Here is a 13301-nt window from a genome sequence, read left to right as displayed (position 1 = left end):
CACGGCGAGAGAGAGAGACAGACAAAGAGAAAGAGAGAGTGGGAGAGAAAGGAGAGAAAGAGAGAGGGAGATAGGGGGGGAGAGGGAGAGAGAGGGAGGGGGGAGAGAAAGAGAGAGGGGGGAGAAAAAGAGAGAAAGCAAGAGCGAGAGAGAGAGAGAGAGGGGGAGAGAGAGGGAAAGAGGGAGAGAGAGAAGAGAGATAGAGAGCTAGATGGAAGCGAAAGACAGAAGGAGAGTGAGTGTGAAAAACAGTGAAAGATTAGACCGATGCGAGAGATATGTGGGGTATGATGCAGTGTGTGTGTGTGTGTGTGTCAAAGATAGGCAGCCTTGAGGAAAACCAATACAATTATTAAATCATCAGAATATCACCAGAGTAGACCTACGCCGACATTTCTACCAAAAACATCTCACAAACTACATGAATGTCTTCTCTCCCAAGGTGAATTCAAGAGCAAGTGACAATGGTTGCATTGAACACTCCTATTCCCTCATTCTGTTCCCTCTCAATTTATCTCCTCACAGATGGATAACTGATGTAGAATCAGTAATGATACATTCAAAGACTCCTTGATTCCCTCGCGGAACTTATTAAGCATCACAAGAATAAAATCAACACTGTGGCTGTGTCATAAATGGTACCCTATAGCCGATTTAGTGTAATGCTTTTGACAAGGGCCCTTAGGGCTTTGGTTAAATGTATGGCACTATGTAGGGAATAGAGTGATATTTTGGAGGCAGGCTGTGTGAAGCTACTTTCTTCTATAAGTATCTCAAAATATATCTTCTTTTTAAAAAAGATATCTTCTTTCTTGAAAATATATATTATTTTTTGTTTTCAAGGTAAAAAAAAACCAAAAAAAACTGGGGCAGTTGGTATAGATCTTAGTACGATAGATCTTGATTCCTTAACTGGAACCATATTAAACTATATAAAACTATCCAGGGATGGTATGAGATCTAAATACAGTGTCTGGTATAAAAATCCCATTTCTATCTTCACTGCTCATCCAGATCGTACGTTGAAGATTGGAGATTGGATGGTGCTGCAGTTTTCCCCTTAAGTTAGTGCGAATGAAAGGGGGTGACCATGTAGAAAGAGCTGGGAAGAGAGCTGTGGGGAGGGGGGAAGGAGAGCAAGATGGTGGGGATATGGGGGAAGAAAAGGGGGGTACGGCATGAAGGAGAGAATGTGAGAGTTGAATAAAGAAAGAACGAGAGAGAGAGAGAGAGAGAGACAGAGAGAGGGAAGCCGACACAATACCCAGGTGAATGCGACAATGGCGTAATGGCGAGACAGAGAACAACGTCACGATCATGTGACTTTCCCCCACACACACACACACCCACGCATACAATACATACACACACACACACACACACACACACACACACACACACACACACACACACACACACACACACACACACACACACACACACACACACACAGACAGACATGAACACACGCACACACACACAGATATGCAAGCACGTACACAAGACCACACACGAGCACCTCCCCTCCCTACACACACACACACACACAGACACACACACACTCTCGCTCACTCCCTCTATCTTTCACTGTCTCTCTCTCACTCCCTCTGTCTTTCTCTCTCTGCCTCATAAGTTATAAATAGCTGGAACTGAGCTCTTGCTAATCCCCTAATTCAGAGTATAGTGGGAAGGCAAATGGATGTGGTCTTTGACGCGCTGACAGGAAAATACAGGAAGCACTGGAGGGTTGCCAAGACAACCCACCTCTCCCCTCCTCACCTCCCCCTCTCCGCTTTCGTCCCCGATTGCATCTTCGATCAAAGCTACCGTACACTCCCTCTCTGCGTCTTTTCTTTTTCACACGTATCACAGTGTTGCCAGTCTGTGTTCATTAATACGGAATAAAAGTCCTAACTGGGTAATTGTGTGTGTGTGTGTGTGTGTGTGTGTGTGTGTGTACAACTGGGTAATTGACCCAGGCTGATGTAATTCCTTCCCCTGAGCCAAATGAAACCCTCGTTTGACCGCGTTCCCAGTTCAAAATGGAGAAATCTGCACTGAACAGACGAAAAGAAACGGAGAAGAGAAGAGAGGGAGGGGCGGGAAGCGCTTTGGTTTAGTGACTAGTCTTCTGTTTGTGTTGTGCATGAGTATAGCTTGTGCTCCTGCCTACAGTATCAACCCCTCCATCTCTCCATCACTCCATCCCCACCCTCCATCTCTCCATCACTCCATCCCCATATCTCCCTCTCTCCATCACTCCATCCCCATATCTCCATCACTCCATCCCCATATCTCCCTCTCATTCACTCCATCCCCACCCTCCATCTCTCCATCCCCACCCTCCATCCCCACCCTCCATCTCTCCATCCCCACCCTCCATCTCTCCATCACTCCATCCCCACCCTCCATCTCTCCATCACCACCCTCCATCTCTCTATCCCCACCCTCCATCTCTCCATCACTCCATCCCCACCCTCCATCTCTCCATCCCCACCCTCCATCTCTCCATCACTCCATCCCCACCCTCCATCTCTCCATCACCATCCTCCATCTCTCCATCCCCACCCTCCATCTCTCCATCCCCACCCTCCATCTCTCCATCACTCCATCACCACCCTCCATCTCTCCATCCCCACCCTCCATCTCTCTATCCCCACCCTCCATCTCTCCATCACTCCATACCCACCCTCCATCTCTCCATCCCCACCCTCCATCTCTCCATCTCTCCATCACTCCATCCCCACCCTCCATCTCTCCATCACTCCATCCCCACCCTCCATCTCTCCATCACCACCCTCCATCACTCTATCCCCACCCTCCATCTCTCCATCCCCACCCTCCATCTCTCCATCCCCACCCTCCATCTCTCCATCACCACCCTCCATCTCTCCATCACCACCCTCCATCTCTCCATCCCCACCCTCCATCTCTCCATCACTCCATCACCACCCTCCATCTCTCCATCCCCATATCTCCCTCTCATTCACTCCATCCCCATATCTCCCTCTCATTCACTCCATCCCCACCCTCCATCTCTCCATCCCCACCCTCCATCTCTCTATCCCCATATCACTCCATCACCACCCTCCATCTCTCCATCCCCACCCTCCATCTCTCCATCACTCCATCCCCATATCTCCCTCTCATTCACTCCATCCTCATATCTCCCTCTCATTCACTCCATCCCCACCCTCCATCTCTCCATCCCCACCCTCCATCTCTCTATCCCCATATCACTCCATCACCACCCTCCATCTCTCCATCACCACCCTCCATCTCTCCATCCCCACCCTCCATCTCTCCATCACTCCATCCCCACCCTCCATCTCTCCATCACCACCCTCCATCTCTCCATCACCACCCTCCATCTCTCCATCCCCACCCTCCATCTCTCCATCCCCACCCTCCATCTCTCCATCACCACCCTCCATCTCTCCATCACCACCCTCCATCTCTCCATCCCCACCCTCCATCTCTCCATCCCCACCCTCCATCTCTCCATCCCCACCCTCCATCTCTGTCACTCCATCCCCACCCTCCATCACTCCATTCCACCATCACTCCATCCCTCTAAAACAATATCTATTATTCCCCAGAGATCTCTCGGGCTTTAATCTGACTTTGGTGGTCTCCCCACTTTTCTTTTCCTTTCTCTGTCTTTTTGTGTAGCAGGTTGCTGTCCAGGCTCCCCCAGCGTCCCTAAGCATGACAGTTCCTCCTCCTCAGGGGCTCCCAGAGTAGCCCTGTGATAACAGCAGGACTGCTTCTTTAAAAAGACAAATGGATTGAAGAGAAAAGGAGTCTATAAAAAGGCTTGTTTGGCTAACGTGTGTGTGTGTTGGGGGGGGGGTCTGTGTGTTTGTGCCTGTGTATTAGCGTGTCCTAGTTTTCTCCCATTGCCCTTATTGCATTATAAGAACTGTCCTAAATTAAAGGGACATTTCAAAATTGTTCAACTTCATATTCACCATCTCCAGCACCAACATACGTGAAAATGGCGCGTTACTATGCGTTGCAGTAATGTCCCTTTGAAGAAATGTCCCTTTAAAGAAATGTCCCTTGAAAGAGGTCATGTTTAAAAAGATAGTCTTTAAGATTCACAACGTCTTCCTGTTGTGGCACAAATGGCTGTGGGTGAGGGAGAGAGAAAGAAGTATGGTACTGGATTCTTTTAGGATACACTAAGGGGTAGTTAAAGGGGAGGTGTGGAGTATAGAGTAAAGCACATGGACTGTTTGTCTACAGTAGTATGGTAGACTGTTTAGGGATGGCAGGTAAAAAGGACCAAAAAGGACACAGGTAAAAGGGAGATGTTGGAAAAGGTTTTTTTCAGACAGCAAACAGAAAGGAAACGTGAGGGTTGATAAAAAATGTCCATGTGCTCCCGGTGACTGTCCAGTGTGTGTGCATGCCAGGGCCCGGTGACTGTCCAGTGTGTGTGCATACCAGGGCCCGGTGACTGTCCAGTGTGTGTGCATGCCAGGGCCCGGTGACTGTCCAGTGTGTGTGCATGCCAGGGCGCGTGCATGTGTGTGCGTGGATATATAGGTGTGTGTGTGTGTGTGTGTGTCTTCCTCATCTTTCACATCCACAGCCAGCTCAGGGAGAGGAGGGAGATGCTGGGCAGCTGATCAATGCCTGCTCATCAGTCTCTGTCTAGGGGGACTATATCCCCCCCCCCACACACACACACGAGAGCGACATAGACATAGACATAATAGACAGCCAATCCCCTGGTCCCATAGGCAGATAGTGCTAGCCTCAGCATTACACTACCACGGACAATGTCATTGCAGAATGTCCTTATATATAACTACATACAACCATGTTGAAGGTCAAGCACTCTGGGTGTGTCTGAAATGACACCCTATTCCCTTTAGGGGCCCTGGTTTAAAGGAGTGCGCCAACTGGGGAACTGGGTGCCATTTCAGAGGCAGCGTCAGAGTTGAGCTTTGTTCCACTCAATAAAGATGTCATTGCAGGCGAAGCCTTCTCAGTCCTGTTTTCTGTATGGTACTGACATTTAGCTATAGTATGGGAGTGAAGGGTGTGTGTGTGTGTGTGTGTGTGTGTGTGTGTGTGTGTGTGTGTGTGTGTGTGTGTGTGTGTGTGTGTGTGTGTGTGTGTGTGTGTGACGGCTGAGGTAAAAAAAAAAAAATCGCCCTATAAGTGAGCATAAGGAAGAAAAACTGAGAGAGAGACAGAGAAGGCCTGGTATGATTTGGAGATACTCTGGGGTCTCTGTGTTTAGATTTTTAAAGGGGGGAGGAGAGCAGGCGGTGAGTTGTGAGGTCTAAAAAGCCCTAGCTCACGGGGCGTTGGAGGGAAAAGACTTCACTGTGGCTGTGTGAGGAGAGGGACGGTGAGACCCAGATGAACTCCTCTGATACACAGTGGCATCAACAGCAGAGAGAAAACACGTGGTGGGACAATCATTGTGGAAACCACAGTGGGGCTGTGCTGCACGGTTAAAGTACTGCGTTCTTTTGGTGTTTTTCAGAACACACACACACGTGCGCACTTCTTAACCTCGCATAAAAGCATAAAAGTGCAGATAGTAGTAACGGTTAAGAGTGAGTACCTAAAACGCTATATAAAAAAAGATATTGGCGGCTTGGAGGTTAGTGTGTGACATTGAAAAAGAAAAATGAGTCCTGTGGGTGATGGTTACGCTGAGCACAGAAAATGACACTTTTAGTACGACATCAGGTGTTTACATCTTTGTAATAAACCCGTTAAATATACACTGTTTCCTAAAAGCTTATCGATATGTAAACGTGTCTGAGTCTGTACGAGAAAAGCAAGAAAAATAAAAAGATTCAAATCCCAAGCATAAAAATGATTGGTGGAAATGATTTGAGGGCAGGAGAGAAGTTTCTAGGGGGGTTTCAGAGACAATATTTTCAGGCGACAGATGTACGGTTGAGTTGAGTCGAAAGAAACCCCCCTATGTCTTCCCTCTCTCCTCCCCTTCCTCACCCCAGACCCTCGAAGATTGACAAAACTGTCTGGAATTATTTTGAGGCAAGGAAGGTATAAGATAGTTAGTTGAAAGGAACCTTGGTCTTCTTCCTTCCCTCTCCTCTTACCTTGCTTAACCCAGACCCAGACTCTCGCTCGTCTCCTCACCCCAGACCTACTGAACCAAAGAAAGATTCAGCTCTGGATTTGGGCAAGGAGAGTGAGGTTTTAGGGGGGTTAGATGTATTTTGTGGCAAAAGACGGTGGGAAAAATATTGTTGCGGCCCAACCGGGACAAAAAAAAAGAGAATTAGGTATGTTTCTAGTGACAGAACTCGCTCAGTTAAAAGTACCCCGCCCCTTCCACCTTCCATCTCTCCTCACCCTACCCCTGAGTGGCGCCCCCTATGGGAGCGAAGGACCACCCCTACCCGACACTCACCGTCCTCGGTGGGCACGTAGACGTTGAGGTAGAGGCAGTCCTCGCTCTGGTTCTGGATGTAGCCGGCCGCCACATCCAGGTTGTCTGTGAACCACACCGGCAACATGATCTCCGGCAGCACGCCGTGCACGTTCTGCGGGCACACCGGGGCGAACGCTGTGGCGTTGCGGATCTCCTGCCACGAGCCAGGCGCCTCGGGCAGCTGGAAGCGGCGGTCTCCGATGGGCGCGGTGGCGTAGGGCACGCCCAGGTACTGCTCCACCGGGCCCAGGATCTCATTGTTCAGGTCCTTTTTGAGCCCTCGCAACTTGCCGTAGTTGGTGGTCACCATGGGGGGCTTGTTGGCGGAGTTCATCTTCTGGCAGGAGGTCAGGGAGAGGCGGAGAGCCAGGCCCAGCAGCCAGACTAGACAGGTGTCGGCCATGTAGCAGCGGGGGCGGAGACTAGAGCCGAGACCCCGCCCACTTGGTTTACACAGGGATAAAGGGAAAAGATACATGACTGGCAGCTATGGAGACTCCGCCTCCAACTAAACGTTTATCGTCCGTGTATGTCTGTCTCCCAAAGAGGACTCAATGTTCATGAAGGTATAGACGATTGGAAAGAAAGGACATCGCAATGGAAAGAGAGAAGTGGTGGCTGAGAGTGTTTATGAAAGAAAAAGTAGACCCTCAAAAAAGGGGGTCTGGAGCGAGGGAGTGAGTGCAGGAGGATAGGTGGAGGAGTGGAGTGGCGAGGGGGGGGGGGGGTGCGGTGTAAGACAGAGGGGCTGGAGGGGTGGGGGGTTAGGGGGAGACCAGGCGGTCTTTAGAAGGTGTGGTTGTGGTCAGTGTTGGTGGTCTACGGTCGCGGTCGAGAACGGCTCCACGGTCAGAACTCTGTTACGTTCCATCCTCCTGTACGGTCCTCATCCCGGTCAATGTCTGGGGTCACAGTTCCTGGTCAACGGTGGCAGTCACAAACTAACCCTGCAGAAGAGAGGGAGGAGAGAAGAGGAGGGAGAAAGAGGAGAAAATAAGAGAGAAAGGATTATTTTAAAGCAGAAAGTGTCGTTATACAGTGTCAAGCATGTTTGGTAAAAATCCTCATGTGTTTAGTAAAAATCCTCATTGTGTTTGGTAAAAATCCTCATCGTGTTTGGTAAAAATCCTCATCGTGTTTGGTAAAAATCTTCATCGTGTTTGAAAGAAGGATTGCAAACGGAAATGGGTAACAAAAAAAAGTGAGGAAAGCGAATGCATCAGCACACTCGACGTCACACGAATCCTACCAGTCAGTAGAAGCCATCATTCATTTGTGTATTGCTTGTCTCGGGGCACCTCTGACTTCCACACATAAAAACACCTTCACTGTCACGTCTCCAGCTCGTCTACGCAGGGAGCTCCAAATATAACTCATTCAAGTATAGTCACAATCATATCACTCATCTCAGCCCTCTATGATCATCGCTGATCCATCCATAGTCCTTATTATGGGCTGTAATCGTCATGGAGACGCTATTGATGCCTTAATAGTTATAGGTATTCATTTCCTATTGGGCAGCTGTGGCGGGTAGCACTGTGAGTATGAGAGGAGCTGACACAAACACCTACACACCCGGAAGCATGCGCCGCTCAGACACACACGCACGCACGCACACAGACACATGTGCCCTAACACACACGCACACACACACACACACACACACACACACACACACACACACACACACACACACACACACACACACACACACACACACACACACACACACACACACACACACACACGTGCCCTAACACACACACACACACACACGTGCCCTAACACACACACACACACGTGCCCTAACACACACACACACACACACACACACACACACACACACACACACACACACACACACACACACACACACACACACACACACGTGCCCTAACACACACACACACACACACGTGCCCTAACACACACACGCACACACACACACACACACACACACGCACGCACGCACGCACACGCACACACACGCGTGCACACACACACACACACACACACGTGCCCTAACACACACACACACACACACACACACACACACACACACACACACACACACACACGCACACACACACACACACGCACACACACACGCGTGCGCACACACACACACACACACACACACGCGCACACAGACACACACTGGATCCTGGATTAGACCGGCCTTTCAGCGCCCATAAGGGTCAATGGTCACCAGTTGCTGTTTGTAAGCAGCTTAGAGAAGCTTCTGGATGTTTTGGATTGCCAGCTGTGGTGCGCTGACACACACACACACACACACACACAGCAATAAGTATATACACGCATGGAAATGCAGACATCCTGACTCATAACAAACAAACCATCCAATACGAGACACGGAGTAGAGAGGGGGGGGGGGGTGGGGTGCAATTCCACAGTAACAGTGTGATGCTGCTACAACTCTACTTTTAGCAATTTCCACAGAAAATCTTACACAAACACATTTACTCGAAGAACAGTCCAGATGCAAAGTCTGGTAACAGAATGACAGTAAAATCTCCCTCAGATTTTTACGTGACCCTGTTTTCCAAAAAATCTGTTACATATCTATTCCGAATTAAGATTCAAAGATGTCTGCAGAAAGAATTGGGTGTCATCCACATATGATGATTGCGGGCTTTCAAAAATATATTTTGGTTGTTGAACTACAGTAAGTGGAGTTACACCCAGAATGACGATAAAAGCATTACACCATGGTTCCCTGATCTGTACTATACAGAAATGCATAATTATGAATCTCATTCTGTTCATGGTGATGTATTCTGAATAGATACACAAAGGTAGAAATATGCAATATCCTCTTTGTAAGTGTGTAGAATAATACCCAAATATGCAATTAATCTAATCTCTGCCCCCAAACAAGACAACATTTGCTTGGTCCGGGCCTCCTGAGTGGCGCAGCGGTCTAAGGCACTGCATTGCAGTGCTTGAGGCGTCACTACAGACCCGGGTTTGATCCCAGGCTGTGTCAAAACCGGCCGTGACCAGGAGTCCCAAAGGGAGGCGCACAATTGGCCCAGCGTCGTCTGGGTGAGGGGAGGGTTTGGCCGGGGAGGCTTTACTTGGCTCATTGCGCTCTAGCGACTTCGGTCGTCAGTTGAACGGTGTTTCCTCTGACACATTGGTGCAGCTCGCTTCCGGGTAAAGCGGGCGGGTGTTAAGAAGTGTGGTTTGGCAGGAATCGACCTTCACCTCCCGAGCCGGTTGGTGAGTTGCAGCGATGAGACAAGATCGAAATTGGGGAGAAAAACGGGTTAAAATACAACAACAAACAAAAATGTGGGGTCGGTCCGGACTAAAACGCAACAAGCAACAATTTCAAAAGATTTTACTGAGTTACAGTTCATGAGGAAATCAGTCAATTGAAATAAATTCATCAGACCCTAATCTATAGACTTCACATGACTGGGTTATACAGATATGAATCTGTTGGTCACAGATACCTTAATAAAAAGGTAGGGGCGTGGATCTCCTGTGCGAAGTTGCTGGACATTGGCGGGAACTGGAACGCGCTGTCGTACACATCGATCCAAAGCATCCGAAACGTGCTCAATGGGTGACATGTCTGGTGAGTATGCAGACCATGGAAGAACTGGGACATTTTCAGCTTCAAGAAATTGTGTACAGATCCTTGCGACATGGGTCTGTGCATTTTCATGATTAAACAGGAGGTGCGTTTAATCATGAAAATGCACAGACCCATGTCGCAGTTGTGCGTTCAAATTGCCAGTGATAAAATGCAATTGTGTTTGTTGTCTGTAGCTTATGCTTGCCCATACCATAACCCCCCCCCCCCCCCACCCCAGCAGCATACCACCCTGCATCCCACTGCTGGCTTACTTCTGAAGCTATGCAGTGTTGGTCCTGGTCAGTCCCTGGATGGGAGATCAGATGCTGCTGGAAGTGGTATTGAAGGGCCAGTAGGAGGCACCCTTTCCTCTGGTCACCCCCAAAATATATATATATATATATATATATATATATATATATATATATATATATATCCCAATACCCCAGGGCAGTGATTGGGGACATTGTCCTGTATAGAGTGCTGTCTTTCGGATGGGATGTTTAATTGGTGTCCTGGTCACTAAAGATCCCATGGCACTTATTGTAAGAGTAGGGGTGTTAACCCTGGTGTCCTGGCTAAATTCCTAATCTGGTCCTCATACAGTCACCTAATTATCCCCAGTTTACAATTGGATCATTCCTCCTCTCCCCTGTAACTATTCCCCAGGTCGTTGCTGTAAATTAGAATGTGTTCTCAGTCAACTTACGTGGTAAAATAAAAAAAGTACACTAGAGCAGTGATTCTCTACGTGGGGGTCACGACGGGGAAATGTTGAAAGATGTAAAACATATTTTTATTTTTAGATGAAAAATACTGCAGTCGGATTTCAAATGACTAAAACCAAGCAGAAAGTGATTCAATAATTTCATCTCTGAACTATTTTTCTTAAATCACAGTATTTTTCATTTAGATCTATTAGCAGCGCTATTTAGCACATTTGGTTGATTTTGTGGTGTCAAACCAGTGAGCTCATTCACATTCTTCATCAAAAATATGGGCAAATTGAATTATTTCCTATTTTCTTTTGTCATATAATTGCTACATTTACTATCAATATAGCATAACAAAATTATCCAGATTGCATTTTGACCCCCCTTGCTCTACTCTAGTGTGCTCTACTTTACTGTACTAAACTATACTGTACTGTAGTAAACTCTACTGTACTAAACTCTACTGTACTAAACTATACTGTACTGTAGTAAAATCTACTGTACTAAACTCTACTGTATTAAACTCTACTGTATTGTGCTAAATTATACTGTACTGTATTAAACTCTACTGTACTGTATTAAACTCTACTGTACTGTACTAAACTCTACTGTACTGTACTAAACTCTACTGTACTAAACTCTACTGTACTGTACTAAACTCTACTCTACTGTACTAAACTCTACTGTACTGTACTAAACTCTACTCTACTGTACTAAACTCTACTGTATTAAACTCTACTGTACTGTACTAAACTCTACTGGCCTGTACTAAACTCTGCTGTATTACACTCTACTGTACTGTACTAAACTCTCTACTGTATTAAACTCTACTGTACTAAACTCTACTGTATTAAACTCTACTGTACTGTATTCAACTCTACTGTATTAAACTCTACTGTATTAAACTCTACTGTGCTAAACTCTACTGTACTGTACTAAACTCTACTATATTAAACTCTACTGTATTGTGCTAAATTCTACTGTACTGTACTAAACTCTACTGTACTGTACTAAACTCTACTGTATTAAACTCTACTGTACTGTATTAAACTCTACTGAACTAAACTCTACTGTACTGTACTAAACTCTACTGTATTACACTATACTGTATTACACTCTACTGTATTAAACTCTACTGTGCTAAACTCTACTGTACTGTACTAAACTCTACTGTATTAAACTCTACTGTACTAAACTCTACTGTACTGTACTAAACTCTACTGTATTAAACTCTACTGTACTAAACTCTACTGTATTATACTCTACTGTACTGTACTAAACTCTGTACTGTACTAAACTCTACTGTATTAAACTCTACTGTACTGTACTAAACTCTAATGTACTGTATTAAACTCTACTGTACTGTACTAAACTCTACTGTACTGTATTAAACTCTACTGTACTGTACTAAACTCTACTGTATTAAACTCTACTGTACTGTACTAAACTCTAATGTACTGTATTAAACTCTACTGTACTGTACTAAACTCTACTGTACTGTAATGTCTAAACTTGTGAAACAGATGTCTATAATTGGTTCAGATTTAGACTGGCAAAATGTCAACTACTTTTCCACGTCCATGGACGTCGGGTGTCGGTCAGTGCTCAGTGGGTGAGAGGGCTGGTTACAGTAAATTGAAAGTGAGGGGGCTCATGGGTAGGTGTCAGTAAGAGCCAGGAGAGGTGACATTAAGACAACATTTCTCTGCACCTATCTGGTGTATGTGACAATAAAACAAGGAGATAGAGAGAAGAGAGCCAGGGAGAGAGAGAGGGAGCGGTTGTCCAGACTGTTTTATCACTCTTGCTTTGACCACCAGACGTCAGAAAGAGAAAGAAAACCGTTATGAGCTGAACATGACAGTATGCCAGTGGAAGGGAGGACAGTAGCAGGTGACACTATGAGCTGAACATGACACTATGCCAGTGTCAGGGAGGACAGTAGCAGGTGACCCAACTGTGGTTTGTGGCTACTATCATTTCCCATTGTAGCCAAGTCAGTTTTTGGATTTTTTGGACATTCAGTTACTGATTTGGTAACCGAATTATGTGTTTTAATCCCTTAATAAATGATAAACCAAATTGTTATCAGTAAAAACACGAACTAATTGATAGGTCTACCTTCACTTGTTACTTCTGTCTACTTTCATTATCCTCACTCATGAGGGAGAGAAATTGGAAAATGTCTTGAAGATATGTGGATTATTGGTAACAGAATGACAAGACACTAGGCAACGTTTCTTAAACTTACAGAAGGCAAATAATTTCTGCAAAACTAAATATAAGTTTTGATATTAGTTGGCAGGGGTCTTTACTTCAACATTATTGTGTTTTGATGTATTTCTAATACCTTTTAAGACTTTTTCTGGAAGTTGTTTTCTAAGAATCCTTTTCCATCTGTTTGACCAGAAATCAAGGCCTTTATTTATTTCAACTTTCAGGTATAGAAAATGGTTGAAAAACATATAAATGCCTTCCTTTCTCAAAAATAGACTCTTGGCTTTCATTGGACACCAAATTTGATGTGCTCCTATCAACTTCACGTTAGTGCTAAGGG

The 13301-nt window shown here is 46.1% G+C and overlaps 1 protein-coding gene across 4 annotated transcripts in view; it reads right to left on the bottom strand.

Moving 5' to 3' along the window:
* Positions 1–13301, bottom strand: part of nlgn2a (neuroligin 2a) — a 229347-nt gene that overhangs the window by 141244 nt on the left and 74802 nt on the right. For all 4 annotated transcript variants that reach the window (XM_045721730.1, XM_045721731.1, XM_045721728.1 and 1 more), the window contains exon 2: positions 6407–7374. In XM_045721730.1, coding sequence (XP_045577686.1) covers positions 6407–6905 — 499 coding nt within the window. In that variant the 5' untranslated portion in view covers positions 6906–7374. The remainder of the gene's footprint in view (positions 1–6406; positions 7375–13301) is intronic.

Source organism: Salmo salar, chromosome ssa07 (assembly GCF_905237065.1).
Source record: "Salmo salar chromosome ssa07, Ssal_v3.1, whole genome shotgun sequence".
Taxonomy (NCBI): domain Eukaryota; kingdom Metazoa; phylum Chordata; class Actinopteri; order Salmoniformes; family Salmonidae; genus Salmo; species Salmo salar.
This window is presented reverse-complemented; position numbering and strand designations above follow the sequence as displayed.